Source organism: Crassostrea angulata, chromosome 6 (assembly GCF_025612915.1).
Source record: "Crassostrea angulata isolate pt1a10 chromosome 6, ASM2561291v2, whole genome shotgun sequence".
NCBI lineage: Eukaryota > Metazoa > Mollusca > Bivalvia > Ostreida > Ostreidae > Magallana > Magallana angulata.
The window spans coordinates 46,199,822-46,225,882 of NC_069116.1; the positions used below are offsets into that span (position 1 = coordinate 46,199,822).

Below are 26,061 nucleotides of genomic sequence, written 5' to 3' on the forward strand. Positions count from 1 at the left end.
AAAGACTTGTTATTGCTTTTCAAACAAACATGATTTCCTTAAAAAAAATTACATGTAATACAATATTCCTTTTATTAGAAAATAATACAAAAGCACTCGATAAACACAGTGTTATGATGTCCTGTTGCGGTTAAACCCCTTTTAATGTCTTATCAGACTCGACTGCGGGGATCAATTATCGGATTTGTGGGAGTTCGTCCGTCAGATTTTGTCTGTTAGTTTTTACTCTCGTTGACAACGTCTACTTCTACCACCCCCGTCACATTACACAACTGTTTACACTGAAAACTGGCGATTATCTCCCTTCTTCCGGCCCTCCGAGGCTTGACTTGAATTGTCTCCCGAAATTCCTCGTTAGGACCGATCGATTTTCTGCAATTAAGAAACACATGTCACTTTCTACTCGTCTTCTGTATGGTTATTGCATTTTGCTCCCCCAAATATGATTTTACATAATTCAAGTTGAAGCCTACAGGACACGTCAAATCTACTGCGCGAAAACTAATTATTGTAGTCTGAGAATTCTCAATCATAGTCTGTCCTTCACTGAAGTATATTCGTTACAAAACAGGCAATATTACAATAATAATTCTCTTCCTACGGGATGAGAATTTGCGGCTTTCCTCAACAAGGGAATCCCAATGCTATGTGTGGGTGATTTGATAAAAGGCACGCGGAACGATAAAAAGACGACTTACTTAATTTTGACTGATGAGGGTTTAACCATTCCTGGTCCTTCCATACAAAGAGAGCCGCCAGTGAGTGGAACAGACAGTGGGTTGACGAGTTTGACTATTACATCGAACGGTTTACCCACTACAGCGCTTCCTTCTGTCTGTAAACAACAACAAAATCAAGTTATAGCCCAAATCTATTTTTGTACAAGAGATGGTTTGTATTCTTTTGTTTTCAAATAATGTAAATTAATAAATCTAGCTGTAGAAATGACATCAACCTTGAGCTCTAAATTTGGCTGCTCCACTCGATATATTTCCCGTTTTAGATAGACTTGAGAGGTTTCTTTGACAGTCGCCATTACATAAAGGGATATATGACTATCGGCGTCCAGTGTACTCAGGTATTCTGTGCCTTTTAGACTCAAAGATGAAACAGAATCTGAAATTGTTAAAATATACTTCATGTATAGTTGAAATTTGATAAATATTTACATGTACCAATATTGCATACCGGCGTTTTGACTCAAGCAATCATTTTAGTACACTATAATGTACTTTTTTGTGCAAGATTTTGATATTTGACGAGTCCCTCCCCCCAAAAAACCCCGAACATATAAATTGGTTTAAAAGAAAACTGGGATCATATCATTCTGACTAGTCAGATATTTGTGACTATAAATAAAAGTAACAGTACTATAATTACACTTCTAAAGAGTGAAGAAAACATAAAAATTTGATCAAATAATTTATTTGGGAAAATATAGCATATGAATATATGTACTGAGTATAACTAGAAATGACTGATTCCAGTAAAACGCTAAGGAGATCACCTTTGCGCGGTTCTAGAACATTGGTGGAATTGGAGTCTTTGAGTTCTATCAGAGGCACGGCGGTGTATTTGGTGGCGACGGCAATCATGTAGACCTCCACGATCCTCGGCTCCTCGCTGTTGTTGACCATTTTGAGCTCTATCTCCATGTCCCCAGATTTCTGCACGTCTCCACTCAGGCTGAACACGACGTCCGACGCCGACGGCTTCTGAATGGTGACGTCAGTGCGGCCACAGAATCCATTAGCTTTTGTAATGACGTCCGCCTTTTCAATGGAATCTTCATTCCAGGAAAATGAAAGAAAAAAAAACTTTATTCTTTTCTTTTCTTTTCAATACACTTTAATCATTATATCATAGAATTATCAAACAATTAGATACGAAATGATTTATATATGAAGATGCAAATTTCTGCAATTTCAAAAGAGGAATTTTCTGCAGGGAGTTTATTTTTTTGCGAACTTGTCGTTCGGTACTTCCTCTTTCATGAGCAGGACAATTGTCGTTTTTTCATTGTCTCACCCCCCCCCCCAAAAAAAATCACCAAAATGGATTTAATATCATCATTATCAGTTTATTTTGTTCAGAAAAGTGCAAAATATAGATGTGGTTTTTCTATTAAATACTGCAAAATCTTGCACCCTTAAGATAAACCCAGAGATATGGTTTTTTTGTAAATTAAGAGGGCTCAATGGTCGTGGCAAAATTCAGACTGTGTTAATCTCCTTTAAAAGAAGAGTTCCATATTAAAATATAGGAAAATACCTAAGGTAAAACACATGAATATGGATTCTTTCTTCACTAAATTGAAATGTACAGCTTAAAATTAAAATCTTAATTTTTATGAAAATCTGATATGTAAATGTTGACCATTCAACCTCTTGAAAGCGCGCATTAAAAAATTGGTTAAAACTATGCCAAAAATGTGTCAAAACTCTCATACCTGCTTCGTGTTTATATTTAGATGTGACGTCATCCCGTGATATGGTATTCACCGCTTTTGTGCTCATGAACTTGCCCACAACGTCATAATCTTTAAACACGGGGGTCATGTTTCCCTCTGAGTCTACCGTCCAAAAGACCCGATCCCCGTTGACCTCAGCAAACAAGAACTTGGTGTCGTAACCCAAGTAGAGGTCCCCATTGCGTATGGCACGGACAGGACACGGACCACAGGTAAACACACCTGGAAGTAATAAAATCGAATTCTGAAGCAAAATATCCACACAATGAATCAAACTAAATTTGGAAATAAATGTTTAATAATTTGAAGAAAAAAACCCGACCAAAAAGATTTGTTTGGTTGAAGGTCTGTCGTCAATAGGCAATTTAGCTATAATACCAATTACCGTATGTCTTTGGAGATGATTTAGTCAACTTAAAAATCTACTTGAATTAAAAAGGTTTACATGAATATGAGTAAAAGAAAATCAATCATACATTAAATTATACTTTAAAAATAAATGTATATGGTTTAATATATTTTTTTTATTTTATTATATTATATCGCGGTCGAAGATAATAAAATCAAATATTGTTTCATACGGAAATTACTAGTATTGTCCTCGTGATAACAAAATAATTGTTTGTATAATACTGCACAAATATTTGAATGAAAAAAATGGAATGGTTCATCTTCAAATGAACGACGATTGCTTGACTTTTGTCATAAGAGTACTTTAATTAACATATCTCTGAATGAAGTACTTTTGTCCCCAAAATCCCTAAAGACGAATAACAAAACCGCAAAACCAGAGCAACAGAAAATTGCAGACAAATTTGAAAGGCTCCTTTTAGATATGTGAAGGCCTTCAACGATTGGATCGATTTTCATGCACTCAAAGTTAGTGTTTTAACATATCCATACCATTTTATTACTATATGGCCTTCTTAAAGTTTTTGTAATATTACAATAATTTTTAAATGTCTGCTCTTGTAAAGCTTTTCAACAATATAATATTTACATGTATGTACGAGTTGCTGGTGATCTGGAGTTTTCATATAGCTAGATAAGCACACTATGCATCACCATTTGTTTCATCAAAGAACAGTTATTTGTAATCTTTTTTAAGTGTTGTTTTAAAAATCTTCGTGTTCTAGTTTCCTCGTCTTTATGTTCCTCTAATATTCTTTGAATTATGAAGTTACTGTTAAGTGTAAAATAAAATGGCTTGCCATTGATGGAAAACAACAATTAGACTATAAATAAAATGCACTTTTTATCAAGTGAATAGATTAGAAAAAATCATAAACGAAAATCAATACTTGACGCAACGAAACCTCAATTTTAGACTTAATTCACTTATCTAGCAGCCTAATGGATTAACGTGTAGAAAGCACCCAGAATCAATAACTTAACTAGAAACGGAAGACGATTCAATCTTAATGGCCGGTATAGTTGCTAAATGAATAGGGATTATTCAATATCCGATAGTGTTATCAAATAAAGTATAAAGCAATAATATTGTCCAACCAAAATGACTGAACTTTTGGAAAAACGTGTTTAGTGCTTCTAAAAGGGAAATTAAAAAAAATCAATAAATATCCTAGATATCTATGCAATATTACATGCAATTCATATTTTCCTGTAAATTTCATGGGGTAATATTCAAATGAATAGAAAATATATATATTTTTCGCCTCTTTCACCCTCGTTGTCAGCAGTCGAATTTAAGAATGGGCGAATTCCAATGTCCCAAAATAACCTCTCTTTTAACGACGGGGCGAAACCATTTGCAAGTACGGAAGGACGAAAATATCAACTGGCGAAAATAACTTTGTATACAGTATATACAATGCAAATAATAAAATGTTCAATTCTCCCTCTCCATGTTTATTGAAAGCAATACCTTCGTAACATTCCTGAGGGGTGGGGTCAAAAGCCTGCCACCCGTCATACCCCTCGGGCAGGTCTGGGCGCCGGAACCAGCTCTCATTCCAAACATGGAAGTCCCTGGTTGCACAAAATAATCACAGTCAGTATTGGCGCGTTACTACATGTATATGCAAAACACTTCCAGTTGTGATGCGTTTAAAACAAGTACGCACTAATTCGTATTATTAATTTTTTTTTTGTTTGACATCAATAATAAGAAAAATACATGTAGTTGACAAGTGTTCTTTAAGAATTAGAAATACATGTATTTTCAGTTTTGTAAAATAAAATTATTCTTCGCACACAATTATCGAACCTTTATGCATTTTTGTAGTTTCTTAAACATTGCAGAAATATGGTGTAAATACTAGTAGTGTGATCCCGCCCATGAAACAAAAAAAAAATCATAACTCAAACGAAAATGTCACCTATTATCACATACATACTTATTCCTCTGTCTCAAAGACAAGGAACTGACACAATTCTACGCTCAATTATATCCGATTCAGTTAAGACACAAGGGCAGTAGAAGTACTTAATGATTCTCGATGGTCGTGACGGTTTTATTGCATTTCCACCTCCGGATACAAAAGAGTTTGATGAATTTGACTTAAAGAAATATGTAAAATACGAGCAATAATTCAATATTATATAACTGATCTAGATATGTAAATATTTTTTGTGGGATTGCATATACAATTATGACGCCCGGTGTCTTTATATATATAGTTTTGGTGACCACAATTTAGAGACTCTAATATCATATTTATGGTTTTTAAACGAATAGTGGCGGTAACAAACGTTGCATTTATAAAGAGAAATAAAATGATAGCGGAAGTTCTCAGACGCAGCTTCAGATGCTGAAAAATTTCAAGTTTTAGAACTAGTGCCAAATCCCATTGTAATCATCTTAAAGGGACTTGGACACGATTTAAGATCAAAAATTTCATTTTTATTTTTTATGTATAAAATGGTTTATTTGTGGATTTAAATGATTGACCAAAATATTGAATGTTAAAGTCAAGTTACAAGCGAGATACAGAGGTAAGAATTGTTTTTTTATGTAAACAAAGCTCGAGTCTTACAGTTGTTTACAAAAAATGTAATGTAGAGAATTACCATTTCTTAGACAAAATGACATGTAAAAAACAATTTAAACTAATTCAATATATTCATAAATACTATCAACAAAAGATACATTTGATTGAAACTTACACCAATACAACACATATGTAAAAAATGACAATATTGAGCTTTGTTTACAAAACAACGAATTCTGAACTCTGTATCTTGCTTATAGTTTGATATTTGACTTTCAAATTTTGACATATCATTATAAACTTCTATATATTTATCAGTATAAACATTGAAAATGGAAAAATAAAATTTAAGAATTTTAAGTCAAATCGTGTCCAAGTCCCTTTAACAATAAAATAATTTGAACCCAAACCAATTAACCAACTATCTGTAAACCATAGCGAGATATTTTTTCAAATAATTATTATGAGTTTAAACTGTTCACCAGATGGTGTCGTCCATCATCTTCCTGGGCCGTCCTTCCGGAGTCCAGAAGTTGTCAATCTGTATGCTGTAGTCACTGTCGTGGGCCGAGCGGAAGTTAGTGATGCATCGGGTCGGAATTCCCAGGGCCCTAAACACTGAAACAAAACACCAGGGGACTTAATTAAAACGGTCATATAATACAGTGGGATAATGGATCTTGGTACTTCAATCATGTAAAATCCCTCACCTAATAAACCAATCCATATTGATTTAAAATGTAACATAAACAGGACTATTCGTCCTAACAAAAAAGAAGAAAAAAAGACTGCAGTCAGATTTAGTATTATACCTGTTGTTGCGATGGCAGAAAACGTCCAGCACTGTCCGTATTTAACACCTTTCCTTTTCTTTAGGAATTCCTCCAAGATGGACGAACTTCCGTTCCAAGCATAGGGAGAAATGCCATCATCATACTTTCCTGACCAGTTTCCGACCAAAACACCGCCGTCTCTTTCGTTATTGTTTATCTGAACCAAAAATTATATTGCTAGAAATGATGTCAATAAAAACAATGGGCTGATCTAGTAGGGTGGGAGAAGGGCGGTCCAGACCCCCACCTCCCACCCTACTCAGGAAATTTTTTTTGTTAATTTCAAATAGTAAACTTTCACAACATGCTTTGGACCCCCTACTCTTAGCAAACAAAATCCTAATTCGGACCGCCTCCACTCCACCCCACCCGTGTCAAAAAATTTCTTGATCCGCGCCTGACCAATACGAGGTACTCTATTTGTTTGAATGTGTTACTGTATAATTATACTTACCACGCGACTGAGTGCTTTGACTACTAGTAGTGGGTTTCCTCGGGCCGGGTCCCCAAGCTCTGATTTCTCCATCATTGACAGGGCAGCCATCAAACACACGTCATCAAACTACATGTAAAGTATAAGGGTCGGAATCACTGTTATGTTAGTACAAAAGATAGACATGTAAGTACAGCTGTAAATGACATATTGCTACACAGTATACTGTAACTCTAATTGATTTCCCAATAGAGCTGAGACGAAAGGAATTGAAAGTTGACATCAAACTGTCAGCAAAGTACTTAGTCTAGTAACTGTGACCAGTAAACCACGTTGTTGATGTAAACTTATAACCACTAAGAACTTAATTCTAAGAATCTGAATCTTAAAAGGTACGTGTAAATCCTCAACATTCAAACTCCAATTGAAAAAAAATAGCATAAAACGAAGTACAAAAGTTAAAATTAAAGTGGGATGTGTTTTCCTTGACTATTATATTATGTGGACAAAAGTTTGCGGGAATGAAAAAAACCCTCTAAAAACTAGTTCGTTTTCTCATGGAAAACCGTCCCGGAAATAAAATACAGCTTTTTAAAATACAGATATTAATATCAAATTTGTGTGAATGTAAAATTTAGTAGTGTTAAAGTGGTAACTACTAAATCCTCAAACATTAAGCCGCCGCGAATTATAATGATTCCACAGTACAAGCGGACTGGACTGTTACCTGCGCGAAGTTCCAGGGGCGCACGCAGAATTTGCCGACGGTGCCCATCCAGATCCTGCCCGTCTCGTTCAACACGAATTCCTCCCTGTGTGTCTCCTCCTCAAGGTACACAGAGTCTCCTGTCATATAATAGATTACGTTTATTAATTTGTACATATATATACCATCTCAAAATGTACATATACTTTACAAACAATGTTTAAGAATAAGGCTGAAAAAGAGGGAGCCCTCAAAGAACTGGGTACACTAAGTATTACATATCAGCCCTATTGAAAAGTGGAAAATCAAGCGCAAGATGTCTTCAATCTGTTTGCTGAAATAATTCATGTTGGATACATCATGTATGAAATAACTTTCGTCTGATAAAATTCACGTGCGATTGGTAATTGTAAACTCCGAAACCTGGCCTTGTATATGGTTTTTGGTAATAAAATTTCTTGCAATGCTAGTGAAGTGAAATCAAAATACCAATTAAGAGGCCAATGGGCCTTATTGCTCATTTGAAAACCAGTTGTCTTCTCTCAATTTTGTAGCAGATGTTGGCTTTATACCTTACATGAAATGCAATTCCAGGTAAAGAGGCCTATAGGCCTTAACGGTCACCTGCGTACGATAGCGCATACATATACATATAAATATATGTCAAAAAATGAGGGATGGCTAATTTGTAAATGATCTAATTATATTATTTTGACAAAGAATTATCTAAAAATTAAAAGGTGTCCCCTAAAACACCAGTAAAACCACGCCTAATAACCAGAACTCATCTTAAAGGGTCATAAATTTCACGGTATGGTTGACTTCCTCGTTCATCCTAAACATTTACTTAGTTTCCCTTCTAAATGCCTAATAGTAGATTTCTTTTTTTTAAGAATTAGTGCATTTTTAACCAGTTCAACCAATAGATCCCTCCCTGTAACATATGAACTACTAACGCATCTTTAATCCATTCGTCGTCTGTATAGCTTCTGGGGGGTTGAGGGTCTTGAATTTTACAATTTATGTTCATCACCTTCTATATTTAACATAAACCGTTGTTAATTACAGTAGTTTTATAGAAGAAGATGAAACTGTTCAATTTTTAACTCACAACGGATATGGACGACGGACGACACACGACGACACAAAACAGAGAGAGTAATAGGTCATCCGAGTGACTCACGTGACCTGAAATGATTTCTTTAATTGCCTATCTTTATTGATCTTGTTTAATGAAATATTTCGGGAAACTGGTTTGGAAAGCATACATGATAATATAAAAAGAGAAAACCTGAAACATTCCAAGCATAAGATGTAGGTTTTTTACTGTAATACATCATTAAGAAACAGGAAATCATTAACAAAAAGTTTGCAGATTTTGCAAAGTTTAATACTAAATGATATTGGTTCTTCACATGTGTCTCTCGAATCTTGGGCCAACAAACAAAAAGATCATGAATTCTTTTAACAACCAACTTATTTACTTGCATCATCGTTTTTCATCTTCAGCAAACATGCCAAAGATACAAAAAGCTAGAGAAGGCAGTAAACCTTCAATTATATTTTCCTTACCTACGCACCAAGGATTGAAAATGACGAAGATGTCGTCTGGATGACAATAGCGACATTTCTGGGAGGCGCCATCTTTGAGCTTGTGGACGGTATCAACGAACAGTTGATACTTGCCGACAATGGCGCTGGCGGAAGTACACACCTTAATGCTGACTTTCTTTTCGTCAATCTCCGTAATTTGGTAACCCCAGGAACCCGGATTAACTTCCCGCGCTTTGTGGACGGATATGACAGTCCCTTTGCTTTGCATAGGTTTGCGTCCTGGCAATGAAAGATGCAGTAGATCTCTTACTTCTTAAACAAATCCATTCCTTGTTTACTTTTCAAATTTATATGTATTTATTTAGCATCAATTGTTTGTGAATAACACTTCAAATTGCGATGGAATTATTAATCAGACGCCATTTTATTTTTTATTTTTTTTTGGGGGGGGGGGGGTGCATTTTATCGTTGGGACATTGCATAAAATCAAAATTCATATAATGATAATCGAAGTAAATATCTGCAAAAAAAACTTGTTTGTAAGACTATGCCCATAATTCACGTGACGTTATTTTGAATATCACTAAAGAGTAACTGAATTTGACGCCAATAGGGATTATTGAGACTGTTAGTTTTCGTTGGAAAAAATGCTTGCATGTGAAGTGTCTTACCTGTGACAAACTGTAAAGTAAAGGTGTCATCTTGCTCAGAGAAGACCCTGTCAAAGGCGATGCTCATGTCAAAGGTCTGTCCCCGCCGCAGGATCAGGTTTGGGATCTCGTATGAGCTGGTCCGGTGGGCCTCCCGATTCATCGTACGCTGTAGGTCCAAACATTTCGGCCTCAACGAAATCTCTGTAGGTACAGAAAAAATTTACACTTAATGTATTTATTGCATGTTTTATGTAAATAATGTCTGTTAAACTCTTGTAGTGAATTGCTGAATTAAAAAATTCAAATTTTGACAACGTATATTTTATTTGTATTTTTAAAAAACTTTTTATCATACTCTTATATTGCCTGTAATTTTCAATTGAGACTCATTCAGTTAAAAGTGTGATATGTACGAAATTAAAAAAAAATATCCATAAAATTTGTGAGTAAATTGCAGAATTTAAAGAATAAAAGAACACGAGCCATACAATGAATGCAAACAGTGTAAGTCCGCTGGCTTTTTCGTTTAGTAAAAACGACAATCCACTGTCATTAAGTAATAAAATGACTTTATACGGTCAACCAAATTGAAGTATTAACCCTGGTTTACATGGTGTGATAAATTGCCGTAAGAATTCACATTTCATTAGGTTGAGACTGTCATTACAAAGAGGGCTTTCGTTAGAACAGGAATTACTTGTCTGATAAACATTGAGTCTGTGCACATGTTCACATAACGGTCAATACAAATTGCTGTTCTAATGTTTTAAACCCTAAGTTTCAATATTATGCAATATTGAAATCAAATCATCTTTCCAACGCCATTTGTTTAAAAATGTAGTAATTCCTATTTTTTTTTTATTATTAGCTCACCTGAGCCGAAGGCTCAAGTGATCTTTTCTTCATAAATTGTTATTGACGTTGTAGTTTTAAACTTCATATTTTTCATCTTCTTCTCTAAAACCATTGTGCCAATTTCAACTAAACTTGACGCGGAGCATCATTGGGTAAAGAAGATTCAATTTTATTCAAATGATGGACCACGTCTTCTTTAGAGAGGAGATACTATTAAATTATTAAAAATTATTTTACAAAATACAAAACTTACAACATGACAACTTTTGTCCTGTTGTCAATTTTGTATTTACAACCACCCAGTAATTTCAGAATTTATGACATGACGTAGGAATGGGTCGAGAAAAATCGGTTAAAATGAGTTTCTCAAAAACTATTTTGCCAGAACGACTTAAACGTGTTTGGAATCATCCTCAAGTAGTCTACATTCCACTTTGTTCAGGTCATGATCCTCGGGGGTAAGGTGGGTCTTTAACTGGGAGTTGGGGTTGAATTTTTAAATTGGATTGGAATCAAAGAAAAATTGTCAACAACTCAAAAACAAAAGGAGCTCAATATTTAACTTTAAAAAATATTGAGAAAAATTTGAATATCTTTAAAAATAATGATAATTATACTCTAAGATATCTAAGCTTCATATTTGAACGATTTTTAATAAAAATACACATACCTGTGACAGAAGTGCAATTAAAATCGATGAAAGGGGAAAATCCCAAGATTTAATTTAAGATAATTTCATTCACACATTATCATTTTTCCATCGTAAAAATTCACAGGAACGGAGACAGATTTCCTATCATCAGTTATCATCCGGGCGTCTTCATCTCCTTGGCAATGGAAAAACCTTTTTTATTTTTAGTCGTGTATTGATACCCGACAAGCTGGGGGGGGGGGGTTAAAGGGGAAATCTTGGATTTTTTCATACTATTGAATGAACATCGTCTGAACCAAGAGGTATTTATAAATATCGAATAATTTAAGGAAATATGCGGCAAAAATATCTTGGACCAGACTATACCTAGTTGTATAGATATTTTGTATTTCACACTCAGAAATGGCCTTAAGCTCTATTGTTTGGTTCGCTATCGTTTTTCAGGTGATCGATGTGTCCCTGGGCCTCTTGAAGTCTCTAGATGTACTATTATATAATAAGGTAAACAAGATGTTCAATCTCAAGGATATAACTACTAGAATTTCTCTTTGGGTTGAGAAAATATCACATGAGATTGTCGCGAAACGATATTAGACGACTTTTCATAGTTAATCCCGTTTTTACAATTTCTTTGGTCTTACCATTAAAAAATCTTTCAGGCTAATATCATTTTAAATAAACGTGACTTTTCTAGCGTTAAACTTTTAGGTTTGTTCACAAGACCATTAAAACTGTTTTACACGATCAACTTTGTCGATGTTCTATATCTTGACGCATTACTTGTTTCGCGCAACAGCCGTATGTTTCTGCATGTATCGAACGTCTTCGTGCTGGGGTAGAAATTAGAGTTTTTAAAAAAATCAAATACAGGACAGTAGTGTTAACGTTTTTTAAAACCTCCTCCGTGTTTCCATCTTAGCGTGAGACGATAATAGAAAACATTTACTTAATATCCCTCTCAGAGCATTTTTCACGGAAGACAATTACCAGCCAACTTTTGGATGTCTCGCTCCGACAAGAAAACAGACAACACGCAACATGCACAGGAGATATCACTTTAAGGGGAAGAGAGAAAATATCCCATTTGTTGGAGGCAAATATTGTAATAATTGGACAGTTAACCAATTTTTTTTCTCTTCAAATGTTTCCTTGGATAAATGTCATGGTTCAATAAGTGTGTCAACCGTACCAGGAATGGAAAATTGCTTAGCAACGACAAAACAATAGTATTGAAATTCGCGTTCGGAATTCATGTACATGTAGTTATGAAGAGAGATTCTGATGAAGCCAAAGAAGATAAAGGTTTTAATTTGAGCAATTAGTTGACCTGTCCATTAATTGTAAATATATTTGATGGCTGTCAGAAGATTAAATTCGCAATTACGGCTGAACAAGGTTTTCAGTCACATCGGGAAAATGATGAATAGCAACAAATTTCATATAACGTGAAGCAGAAAACAATCATATAAACAATATTGATGGAGAAAAATTGCAAAATCTAAAACCTTTGTCCAATTATTTATCAATATATATCCCCTAGGGCTTCAAAGGGTATCATTTTTTTCGTTTGTAAAACAACCTGCTAAGATTATTAATTAGAGTTTTTCTCATAGACCAGATGCTGCTCTTATATCTGTAGAAATCTAGATGAACTTTGTAGACTTAGTAAATGGCTCACCAGAGGGTATCCTCTGGCAAACCGAGACCATTGATGGTGTGAAGGACCAAGGGCCGCTATTACTAGCGATCTGTTGGTGACACATGGCGTCGACAGAAATCAGTCGAACAAGAAAAAGAAAGCAAAGAGACAGAATCAAACATACTTCACTCTTGGTGTAAGCAACCAAATACATCTCAATTTTTGAGAAGTGTAGATGTTTAACATTATGGTTCATAGTCCTTCGGTTTACAAATATAAGAATTTGCTTTCGTGATTTTTCCAAAGTAAACCATGACAAAAGTTGTAATTGAGATGCAATTTTATTACACCTTGCGGATAAAAACTTCATAGGAAACACCTTTTTAACAAGACAATTTTGTGAAGGATTAATGCTCATTGATCCCTCTGTGAATTGTTTCTCGATCAGTGGGTCAATGGGCCTTAGTGGCGTTACCAGTGAAATTCATTTTTGCTTTCAATTACATAATTCAAAATTGCTTTGAACTTCGGTTAAATCGGACAAAAACAATCGTATGACCAAAGGCTTTTCTGAGCAACAGGTGTTCAGATTTGTAATTCACCTATATTTATGTAGAGTTAATCAACACAAACAAAAATATTTCTAACGTGTTTAGACTAATCGGAGTTCCATGTGAATGGTTCACATAACATGGTTTTAGGTTTGCTAAGACTCTAGATAATATGAATTCGTGAAAATCTTTGAGTTTTTTAACATGAAATTGCATTATGTAAATTGCTTTGCTAGTTTTTTATTATTCAAAAGTGCGCAAATATTTTGATTCGCAATTCGTAGCTACATGAATCATCGTATACTTTAGTATACCGGTATACGATTTGCAGATACATTTTGTGTGGGTTTTTTCCCATCTGTTGTAAGTTTTAAAACATCATTTAGATTTATTTACCTGTTACGGTAGGTTTAGTTATAATACCCAGTAGTTCAGATTTATATACAAGAAACGATGAAAAATAAATGTACAGTTTAATGCAAAATTCGAGATATCAAAATGAAATTTTGCGGCTTTCTTTTTTCAAATATAAAAAAATACCCCATAAAATAAAACATTAATCCTACCTGGTTTGTGAACACTGCTAATCCTTTGTAAACATTTGAGCATGATTTATATTCCGGGAAGTCCAGTTCATTTACTATATGTAGCTCCCATCTGAAAGCGCTTGCTTGTCCTACTATATTAAGTGATTATTGACGAAGTTATGAAATGTTGTACCACAGATCGCTCCAGTGGTGAATGTCAATTGATTATTCCCTGAATTGCAGGTTTGTCCTATCAGTGGAGATATTAATGCAATTTGACAGAAAATTTAGACAAATGAAAATCACCAAGTACGTTCATGGGCGTCAAAAATATGAAAGCCATTCACAGAAACTCGCATGGCCTTGTGTATATCCAAATGAGAAAGCGGAAACACGCGGGGATGCTTTGATGAGGATTATAAATGTAAGGTTCCGGACCAATTTCTCGATGAAAATAAACTGGAATATCCATCATTTTGTATCAAAAGATACCTACATGGTGCGAACAGGGATGCATATGTTAGAACAACTCCTTGCTGTATGTTTGATACAGATACAAATGTATGTCCGTACACTGGATCTGATACAGTTAGAGATATTAATAGAGCGAATCCTACAATGCATGGTATTGATCTCAGGTAGGGGATGTTATTAAGATTAATTGCATAACTCTCAAGTAAGAAATTACATATCGTGTTAATCAGATAACGTATACTCAACACACAGAGAAAGAGAGAGAGAGAGAGAGAGAGAGAGAGAGAGAGAGAGAGAGAGAGAGAGAGAGAGAGAGAGAGAGAGTACATTCTTTGATATTTGACTCTGGCACCTATCTTACATGTAACTGTGAATGGATGTTGGTAGACTTTATAACACATGTATTTAGCATTGTCCAGTCTAAATTCTGTTACTTTGTAAAGTGATAATTAAATTGCTATAAAACGACCATTGATTTGAATTAATGTTCTTCCATTAACTCTATAAACTGCATGCCCTGATTTTCAGGAAGAAATAAAAGTTATTCAATAAGTGGTAGTTCGACATACTACAATGCACTGGTTCAATCATGTAAACTGGTTCTGAGTCATCAGCATCAACTAAGTATTATCAAGTTTATCTCCAAAACACAAGGGAATGCTTAGTGCATACATCTATAAGGAAGAGAATTTATTCAATGTTGGGGGGGGGGGGGGGGGGAAACTGCACCGATTCTTTCATATCGAAACGGATAGTTGCAATTTGCTTCGTAATTACTGTAATAACGGACAATGACACATCTAATGAAGTGAAGTTCATGTAGGTATGGTATGGAGCTAGATAGCCTTGGGGATCTGAGTAAGGCAGTCTGTATTTCAGCGCAGGGTAGACAGATCTAGGAAGAATGAGATCAAAGGAAACAAGTTTGTGGGTGATGCCTATGTAGTTCTTTGTCTTTTTACTGGATCACATGAGAGGTGTCGGTGAGAAATAACATGCGCGTAACATAACTCACACAAAAATACTGTAATGAAGCCAAACGGTACTTAGGAGAAAAAGATGGATGCGAGATGAGGGTTTTTGTTCTGAAAAAAAAACAACATTGTAAAGAATGTGCACAAAGAATAATTGTAACAGATGGTATTTATGGCCGAAGAAGAGGTCATGCTAGCAACAACTTGTATTATAAAGGATCGCCTTATTCGTATGTTCAAAAGATTGAGTAGTTAGTAACTAGAAATCCTACAAATTATGATTCCTAGTCGAATTTGCAACCGTAAAACCTCCATTGTTCTAGAAGATTACAGAAGATTGAATTCATTCCTAGAAGAGCTAGATGAGCCTGTTGTCAGGGTCATTATATGTACCTTTGAAAAACGCATTCAACTGAAGGCCAATGACTGGTCGACCAAATGAGGGAAATCTCCAATACCCGAGATTTCAAATGTGGGATATAAAAAATTCCGTTGCATATATTGACTTATTAATGAAAAAACAAGATAATTAATTGCGTCATTTTGTTCAATATTCTAAGTCGTATATTGCGAAAAATCACGATTTCTGAGCAACGATATAAATATGGTAATGATTCCGTAGTCTTATTCCTTGAAGTCAAACAGATGATATTACAAGAAGCACGTTTTCACAATGAAATATCTGACTAAGCATTTTTTACATAACACATTTTCTTGAACAAGACTGCTTTTACGAACAATATATATGTTACAAGTGAAGATAGAGTGAATGAATTTGAAGATAATTTCATTTCGTTCTGCTGACTAAGGTTTTGAAATACATCATTTTGACAAACTGCATTTACTAACAGTAATAAGAAGTGGAACAAGAAACAATGAATGAATTTGAAGATAATTTGGTTTCGCTCCACGGTCAAGGTTGTTGGTATTTTTCACACAGAGATAACTGCAATATACAGAGATGGTTCTATGAGAAGTATAGCGTTGCACTAAATCAGAGAAAGCTTCATAGAGCTGTATTACGTATAATGAGGAGAGGAGAGTATTGTACCCTCGTGACGAGGCACAGATTCTACGGATTCCGAGGATCTTATGATAACAAAAGCAGCATCTATCTAGATCTATGCTTGTCGTAATTCAAATTCATCAGATAATTGTATCAGGCATTTGGAACTTGGACATCAGACATTTTTGTACGCGGCCGAGGCTGTCTGCGTATAAATGGCTGTTTTGTTTTATATTGTTGAATTATTGCTCAACAAGTCATTTGTAGTTATTTCATACTCGCAATTTCATTACACGTCCTGTATTTATTCAACATCGTAAGCAAGATGAGAATCTAGTAATCTTTGATTTAGTTTTTTTTATGCAATGTTCTGTTTTGTACTTAGTTTCCATCCAATTGATCGAACATCTGATTTATTTCCGATGTTCTTGATGTACTTGAAAATGGGCATAGATATTGTCTTGCATAAGCGATGCACGTAACTGACAGTGTCGATCTTGAGCCTTAATTCTGTTATACAAATCAAACTATGAACTCGGCTCACCTGAGCTGAACACTCAAGGTAGCTTCTCTGATCAAATTGTGAACTTTGTCTGTTAAACGTTGCTGTGTCACCTTTTCATATTCGTCTTTTAAACTATAGGACCAAATTCAATCAAACTTGGCACAAATAAAGCACTATTTAAGCGAAGGCTTTCGAGTTGGTTCAAAAGACCTTTTTCAAGAGGTCGCACTACCTTTTTTTTTTTCTCTTTTTTTAATTTTCTTCCATCAAGAGTAATGTGATTGAACCTATGACCAATAAAAATTATTTTATCATCAGTTTATGATTCTGACTTTACATACAAGGAGCGTTGTGTTATTTCAAAAGCCGACATCTTTGATTCACAATAATTCAAAATTGACACAGCCGTTGACAAATATTATTGTTACAAAAACTTATACAAACCATTTTCGGAACTGCGGTAATTGTTAGATTTCAGATCTAAATGTCATGGTATTCACAGAAACGTGCATGTGTACTTGAATTGTTAATTGAATCCAGAGTCTCGGGGGTCTCGAATAAAAGCAAAGCTTTTCCGATATTCTTTATCTAATAATATCAGGATTTTATTCATATGAGAAAAAATTGATATCAATTTCGTTATATAAACATGGATAACATTCTTTTCCTGTTCATTAAGTTAATTGCATGCATATTATTTCTCCAGTGAGAATAATTAAGGGATGGAAACATAGTTAGCTAATAGCTGGGACCTTAAGGTTCGATCATGCGTTAGTATTGAAAGAATAAAAGTTCAAAGACCCTGTGTATATAGGACACAACAAAAAGGCAATGTTGAGGTTTGAAATGAATATCTGTCATTATGAAAAGTGGTATTTGAAACACAAATCTTAAAACACAAGTTGATTTGATGGACCGTTAAATGATGCAAACGGTTTATACGACATATACAACGGTCGTTACCGAAAAAAAAACTAATTGAAAAATAAGGAAGCCACGAACATCATATCAACTGCATGTACAAGATGCTGACAACCAATCAGAAAACGTATAGGAATAAGTTGTTTATACGCTTTGGTATTTTCTGAAGACAATATAGGAGGAAAAAGCGAAACAGGGAGCACATTAATTGGAAACGGTTTCGCAAAAGAATTTAAGAGAGTCTTTTAAAAGTTCTGAAGATAGTTTGTCATATAGACTAAAGATAGTGTCTCCATAATTGTCAGAGGAATGTCTAGTTTTATATTTAAAAAGTTAATCTAGATTGTAGATCTATAAACCTACATATCGTTCCTCTAGATGGTCGTCACTAAAAAATTATAATACTTGCATGTATTGAAACTCTTCGAATTACTCATAGATTTACTTGATTATTTTCGCTACCCGTTGATGACTAGTTACTCCTCTTGGCTTTTGGCTTTTCAAAGAAGAGATGAGCAAGTCGTCAAACTAGTGAGGTGAATATACTCTCTACAGGATCTTTCTGAAAAAAAAAACTTAGCTCCCTCGGCTACCAAGCTATCACAAAGAAGCCCATAGTGCAAGGCAATGTTTAGACAAACGCGCAATTTGTTCTGAAAAATGGACATGTTGTAGTTTTCCGTGATCTTATCTAAAAATTTCTTCAATTTAGCTCCAATCTTGGTAACAGGTTCTTAATTGACGATCCCTGATAACTAACCTAGAGTTAGAAGATAAAACTAAAAGAGGGCAAGCAATCAAGATCGCTTCTTCTCCACTCATTAAATTTTACAGTTGTTTTCTCTTCAACCTGCTAGATTAAAATCTGTAGAGTAATTTGTTTCTAACTTCTTTAAACGGTCTTTTCCAATCATCTTGTTGAATGACTTTTCCGCCATACGATCAGCAACGCCGAATAGATTGTTCTGGCGGGTTCCTCAATCATTCGGACGGACGGAAGAGATGCCAGAAGACAGGATGAAGAGAAAAACAAAACATATTCTGCTGCTTGCTATAGCTCGCTAGCAGGTTTACTGGTGATTTTAAGCCGTTTTGCAGTAAAGATTGTCTTTCTTTTATTCTTACAATGTTCACAGCGTTCCTTGTTTCTGTTTCGTGATATGATATTTCAAAAGCAAATAGAGAAAAACAGCAATTAAAAAAACAACACCAACACAACCCAAACCCCCCTAAAAACCCAGTAGGTTTTTAAATGCTACTTAATCATAAAAGGTTGTAGTGTTCAATTTGATTCATTTCAAATCTTTGTTTATTGAGTTCTTTTTAAATATATTGCAGCAGTGTACTTTATCATAATTTTTTCCTGTTTATAATTATTTTTTAATAATTGAATAACTATATCTTAATTAAAGGGATTGAGAGATAGCGTGAATCTAATTTATTTTAAATAAATAAAGATCTCTTTTTATTACCAATTATAAGTCACCTTAAATCTCATAATACCAAACCATCATTTTCTCGTAACGTGGAATCCATTATAATGATGATGGCTAAAAAAACAGGAACGGCGGAAAAGTTAACGATTTTTCTGGCAATTTCTCTTAAGAAAAATCAGGTAATCTGTTTCAACTAGAAAACTGATTCATCTTCATTACGAAATCCGTTGGAAAGGTCGGATAATATATATTCATTTGACAGAACATGTCATAACCAAGATAGAATCATGCTGGCTTCAGCCGTCCAGGAAAAAGGCTAAACGATTTTCTAGTTGGAGTTTGCTATGTGGTGCAATATAGGCTAGCCGCAGACAAATCCTAACACCCAGGCTTATTATACATTTGATATAGCTTTATAAACCAATGTTTATTTACAAGTTTCTGTATATCTCAATGGTTAAATAGAAGTGAAATAGCGAGTAAATAATGTAACGTAACACTGAGACACCCCTGCGAATGTTATTGTCATTTAAATTTTAGACCATGTGGTTTTATTTGACCCTTTCAGTTTCGCAGTAAAAATCCTGCCTCGTGTTTATAGTCTATTTTATAGAATCTAGGTACTTGTTGTCAAATATGAATTCTAGACGTATATTGATTTTAAACTTTAATTTCATTAATTGGTGGATAAAATGTGTTCTAGAAATAAATGTGACAATACAAAAATAGGTTTTTTTCTGCTGTTGCAACAATTAACATGCGTAGTAGAGATCCTCCATAGGAATTAATTTTCGATCCGCGCCTGACCTAGTAATAACATCTATAGTGAAAGAGACTACACTATTACATGTATATGCAGAATGTTCCTTGAAAATGGCTCTATATACTAAATTTTTATGCAAACATTCACCCATTATTTTTTTTAAAACATAGTATTGCACACCACAAGCATCAAACATGGCTATGATTTTATTTAGCAACCCAATGTTTATATTTTCAACCACTCTACACGTGGTTGAACACGAACGATAACTCTGTTCTGAATATCATCGTTAAATTTAAATAACCGCTAGATGGTGAAATAAGACATACATCTTAAAAGATTTTGATGTTTTAACATAAATCAAAGTAGGATATGATATGAAAATTGACCAGTACTTACGTATTTTGAGAATATTATCCGAACACTTATACTTCCGCTCGAAATTTCACAGGAACTGAACAAATCTCGGTGAAGTCTCGTGAACTTTCATTCGAGCACCCCTGGATTTATTACATACTTAGCAACGATAAATAAAACATTCCGAACACATTCGCAGGGGTGTGAGATAAAAATTTCAATATCAGCAACGTAGATGTCGGCCGAAACGACGAATTCTGGGTAAATATCATCTCACTTTGCAAGATTAAGGACAAGTCTACATGACTGTCCATCTTTGCGATTTGCTAAAAACGGTTCAGTTAGAGCCATTAATTTAAAACAACTACCGTATACCTGAGAGCATTTGATTAAGAAATTAAATTTTTTTTTTTTTTTTTTTTTTTTTTTTTTTTTTTTTTTACAGATTTTTTATTTAGTTAAAAGTTTATTTAAAAAACAGATATCATTAGAAAAATTAATAAATCTTTTAAAATATTCAAACGTAGCTAAAGGAACCAATTCTTACCATCAGAACACAGGGGGCATAGTTACAAAAGTAATTAGAAATTGTTAATCGAAATTTTATTATCGTGATCGAATTCCAGAGGCTTTCACACAAATCATTCCCTGTTTTAAATAGCTGTCATTCTAGCAGCTTTACCAGTGAGCATTTACTGAAATTTATGTTACGTGACTTATATCAGGGCAAGCACACTCTGAAACAAGACGCGTACGTCAGACACCTCATTGGCTTTTGCACAGTGTTTCGTCACTATACACGTAATCGATACGTCATCTTTTGACAGGAAAGGAAAAGCTAAATTATTAGACCTTGTGTTTTCAATCCAATATTGATTATTTGTCAATAAATAATCAGGTTCAAATCGTTTCTCGACAAGCTTTTGTTTACCTTCTGCTACAGTCTCTTTTTCTTTGAACGTGCTTGGATGACTGTCGTCTGCTGTTGGGAAGGTCTCGTCGACATCGTATGTTGATCTCCGTCCCAGCAAAATGCTCCGGAAATTCCCGTAATAGGACGACAAACGGTCAGATAAGGTGGCCCTGTAATTATCGGGAAAGATATATAAAGATTGACTCCGAGCAAACTTGTTATGTTGTTGTTCTGAGACATGCAAACTCCCGTTTGTGTTTGAAAAGTATTAAAAATTTGCGTAGCGCAAAGGGGATTGTCTCATCTGGTGTGTTTCCAATTTCCGAGGACCTCAAATAGTTTTTAAAATGTGAATTCACTGCTAGTTAAAGTTTTACCCTAGAATTTTAACACCTTTATCTTTGAGTTTCTGTTGTACTTACATTGTTTTTCATACATCACCGTACATACTTCCTTTGGCTGAACAAGATCTCTAAATGGTAATCACGTGTACTTATTTCTGTTTTAAAATTTAGTCCTTTAGTATGAAAATGACATCCTTGTGTCCTCATTATGTAACAGGATGAGATTTTATTACGGAAACAAGTCAGTGCATGCCTTTAAGGATAATACAAAAAAAAAACCCTTTTAGGTTAAGAAAACTTCTGGTTTATTTGAAACAAAACTATGATTTTTTTTACCACGGCTGTTTAGCCTTAGTAATTGATATATATAATGATTCAGTCATATTAAAAAACAGAGATATGTTTAGACTCGTTTCATTAAACAAATGTTATATAATCACGAAACATCACTTTTGAAATGGGGGGGGGGGGGGGCTTTCAAAAAAAACTATTGACAAAAAAAAAACTTCCCCCAAATCTTCAAATTTTTATCCTTAGGGCGGTGGGGAGGTAGCAAATTACCTTTAACTTCTATTTTATGTTTAATCTTGAAAAGAGGGACAAGTCCTTCAAATATGTAAATTTATGAAAAAATGGTTGTGAGAAAAAGTGAAAGAAAAAACCATGCATCCCCCCCCCTCGCGTCCCGATGCTACGTACGTGCCTGCTGTGTTAAATCTTTTTGGGTTATATTTGTGGGTATTTTCTGCATTCTTCAAAAGTACACTGTGGGCACAATTGTTCGTCAGATAGTTAAAGTACATGTACATGTAGTTGATAAATGAAAATAACAGGGTGATTAGAAATATGCATGCATCTGATGACATGAACAACCCACAGAACGCAGAAGACGCAAACAAATGGCTACATTTTAGTGCCTTCTTCACAAAATTAACCGCAGTGGTGGAAAAAATTCAAACTAAGAAAAGTCAATAATTCCAACAAATAGGGTGCGGATGCAATAATCAAAATTACAATCGAGTTAAAATGTCAACTGTGTAAATTTGGAGCTGACATTTCATATCGTCGTTGGAAATTCCTATTTCAGTGCCAGTGGTCTTTTATTTTAAAGTTCCATGCGTGTTAAACGTTTATTTTAAACTAAACTTTTCAGGAGGGATTGAAATATTATCCACAGTATTCATGTTGAGTGTATGCTGATAATTTACTTTGTATAATTACTACTGTACATAAAAAATAATGCGAATATCATATATCATACAAACAACTTAATTAGCAATTAAAGGCGTTAATTTGTGTCAGCGTTATCTCTCGCTCTCTCTCTCTCTCTCTCTCTCTCTCTCTAAAACACTGAAGTGTCTTTTCAAATATATGTCCGCTATAAAGAAGTGATCAGCATCGCTTTTTGAACAAGGCAACAATCGTCGTTTTGTGCGGTTCCCGTCGGATACCGACCTATTCTCAGCTTGATTCATGTCGGTTATAAACGCGAAAATAATGAGCTCTGTGGCATATGTAAATATGTTTGCTATTACTCGAGCACATTTCATTAGATAAAAGATGACTGATTCACTAAGTGTATACGAACAAAGGCGAAATGCATAAAAAGTGTTTCTCCATGTTTAACGCGCATCAACTCAAGATGGAGTATTAAAAGGGGAAAGTAACGAGCACTTTCCCGATCTATGGCGTTTTATCGGAGAGAGGAGCACTCAAAAGGTCAAATTATTCATTCAAATATACGGCATAGATGGATGTACTTGTCGAACCTGACTACCAGAAAAAGTTAAAACCTTGCGCAAAGTCAATTATTCCGATATCACAGATTCGGTTCAGAGAGATTTGTTTCTAAACATTATCTAAATGGTATTCGATTGAATTCGCCTCGTCGAATCAAGCACTGAATACATGTAACGATATAGCTTAACCATGTGTTTCAGTCTGAAGGAACAAGAAAAATTGCGAGAGATGGGCAGATTCTGTAAAGTGCATAGGGCTATAAATACGCGCACGGTCAAATGATATAAGATACGATTCTGACATGCATGAAGACGACCAAACAGCCAAACAGACAGACAGGGTACTAACCTCGACTGAGGGTTCACTTCGTATTTATCCTTTGAATGCATCATTTTGAAAGCAGTTCCGTTGCACTACCAACACTGAGAAGCCTAAACATTCATGTTTACCCAATCTTTCTTTAAGAACTTCCTTTGCATCTGTGAACCTTCTTATACTCATGCGCCAAAATAGCGGAACCAACAACAAGTAATGTCAGAATTTAAGATGCTATTAGTAAACATTGTGTAGCCCCGTGTATCTGCAGCTGGCTCATATGTCATTATCTGGTGAGCACTTTTTGGATACCTAACATTCGGAGATTTATGATTTTTTTTAAGCATATGTATAATGCCGATCTGACGCGAAAGTTAAATGCTATGGTACCGGTAGCAAATAGGATAAAGAAAACATGCTGCTAACATATGGAACTCGACTGTTATATAATTTTACAGAAAATGTCACAAATAGAAAAGCTAGATTAAAGATAACACAGAGAGAGAGAGAGAGAGAGAGAGAGAGAGAGAGAGAGAGGGAGAGAGAGAGAGAGAGAGAGAGAGAGAGAGCAATTGCAGCAACAGCGTGGGATTTATTTTTGTCGAGGCCCGAGGATGAATAAAATGAACTGGGTGGGTAACATACATTCTTTCAACCTGGCCTGTTGCTAAATGATACCTCTGAAAAATACCAGGTTTAAGGCGGCATTTCATCTTATCTATAGATGATTCTTTTTTGTAAACTCAGGTCAATATTGTTTTCAAAGACTGAACTTAATGACGTAATCACGGCAGCTTTTACCGTTAGCAAAAACATAAAAAAATCATAAACTGCGTTTTTGTATTTATAAACACTTTTTGTAAATTCCCTCTTAAGTTTTGTGTCCATCAAGAGAGTTTGATATGAAATGTAAGGAAGATTGTTTGGAAATCTGAAAATTATATATGCGAGACTTGCCATATCATGAGCGGATCCAGAAAATTTTTCCAGGGGGGGGGGGGTGGGGGCGACGGTTATTTGAGTTTGCCGGGGGGGGGGGGTCCGAGGCATGTTTTTTTGTAATTTTAAAATGTAATTTAAAGAAATTTGAATTTTACAGGGGGGGGGGGGGGGGGGGTCCGGACTCCCTAACCCCCCTCTAGATCCGCTCATGCATATGCACTTTATAATATCTATATAGGATTTTATTGCATGTTGTTAAGGTCCTTAAGTTCGTCAGGTTTTGTTCTATATATATAGTTCTCTCTATCCTTTAGCGAAAAGGTGATCAAATGCATAATTTTTGTACGTAAAGACATTTTGATCATCTTATGGCTAAAGGATCGAAAGTGCATGCTAAATGGGAACAAAAACGTAAGTCTTCTGAACCTTAAGCTTGTTACCTGAAAACGTTGATTCTTAATTCACTTCCCAAATAGAGAGATTTTTAAGAAAACAGACTTATTATAAGGTTGATGGAATATTAACGAACTATGATAAATATACATGTCTGTGTATATATCTACTAGTACTACTATGGGAACATGTATATTCTCCAATTTTTTTTTTAAAGAAATCCGATTATTTTACTTCACATAGCCATGAAGAGATTGTATCATGTTCTGGTTAGTTAGAATCAACTCGCCCTCGTATTAATTTACGTATTAAAACTGCTTCCAAATGCATTTTAAGCGCATAAACTTTTATTCACTGATTTTTAAATTGTTCATGAATTCGTCTAGTTTTATACTTGTGACATCGACAATGTTTGGATTATTTCGTGAAATTACGCAAAAAAAGTCAGCTATAGATTGAGAGCATTAATTCCACGGACAAACGTGAGACTTCATGTAACCATGGTTACCTTCACGTCTATGTAAAAAAATACTGGTTCTGACTTTTTTCGATGTAAAGTGCTGATCGACAATAACCACAATTGCATATGATGATATGAAAGTATCTTCAATCATTTTAAAAATATAATTGAACAAAGATATAAAAAAAAAAAATTAACTGAGTTAAGAACAAAATCTTTTCTTAATTTCTGTTTCATTTGGGCTATGAACGGTAGAGATTATTGAAGAAAGAGATAGACAACGTTCTGCAATGCTCTTTACTTTCATACATGTATGAAACACCAAAGAACGCACATTAAATTATTACTCATGTTTGTACATACATGTACATATGTATATCTAATATTTCGACATTAACCCCGGACATATATTAATTAGCTATAAAATACATCTCTGCATTTACACACCAGTTTTAAATTGTTTGGTTGTTTTCTGAACGTTGTGTAATTCTCCTTAGCAGGGATAATAAAAATATGTTAGTATACAGGATATGATGAAGGAATAAAATCTGGTTTCTGCCCAATCTATAATCATATATTAATTTTCATATGAAATCATATAGATTTGAGTGTAAAATGTGTTTTATGTCCTGCTTTTAAATGTATTTAAAGGGGTATGGCCACGATTTTGGTTAAAAAATATTTTTCCGATTTA

General features: G+C 34.6%; 1 protein-coding gene across 2 annotated transcripts; it reads right to left on the reverse strand.

The window, feature by feature from the left end:
* Nucleotides 1-58: 58 nt before the first annotated feature.
* On the reverse strand, nt 59-23,769 carry LOC128188440 (protein-glutamine gamma-glutamyltransferase K-like). Of its 2 annotated transcripts, XM_052859490.1 has the most exons (14): nt 23,606-23,769; nt 21,192-21,343; nt 9,619-9,801; nt 8,966-9,226; nt 7,415-7,533; nt 6,709-6,816; nt 6,234-6,411; nt 5,904-6,039; nt 4,356-4,459; nt 2,450-2,692; nt 1,508-1,786; nt 956-1,116; nt 699-835; nt 59-372 (listed from the first exon to the last, which is right to left on the reverse strand). In XM_052859490.1, the coding sequence occupies exons 1-14, from the start codon at nt 23,647-23,649 to the stop codon at nt 216-218; spliced, it is 2,262 nt and encodes a 753-aa protein (XP_052715450.1). In that variant the 5' UTR covers nt 23,650-23,769; the 3' UTR covers nt 59-215. The 2 variants fall into 2 exon arrangements, with proteins under 2 accessions (XP_052715450.1, XP_052715451.1); XM_052859491.1 differs by lacking the exons at nt 21,192-21,343; nt 23,606-23,769 and adding an exon at nt 13,864-14,306.
* Between the last annotated feature and the right edge of the window lie 2,292 nt (nt 23,770-26,061).

Excerpts from the sequence above, each read along its gene's own strand:
- LOC128188440 (XM_052859490.1), bottom strand. The coding sequence starts at position 23,649 with ATGATGCATTCAAAGGATAAATACGAAGTGAACCCTCAGTCGAG. Across the intron at positions 1,117-1,507 it reads TGTTCTAGAACCGCGCAAAG|ATTCTGTTTCATCTTTGAGT; the intron begins GTGATCTCCTTA and ends TAACAATTTCAG. Across the intron at positions 373-698 it reads CCCTCATCAGTCAAAATTAA|AAAATCGATCGGTCCTAACG; the intron begins GTAAGTCGTCTT and ends TCTTAATTGCAG.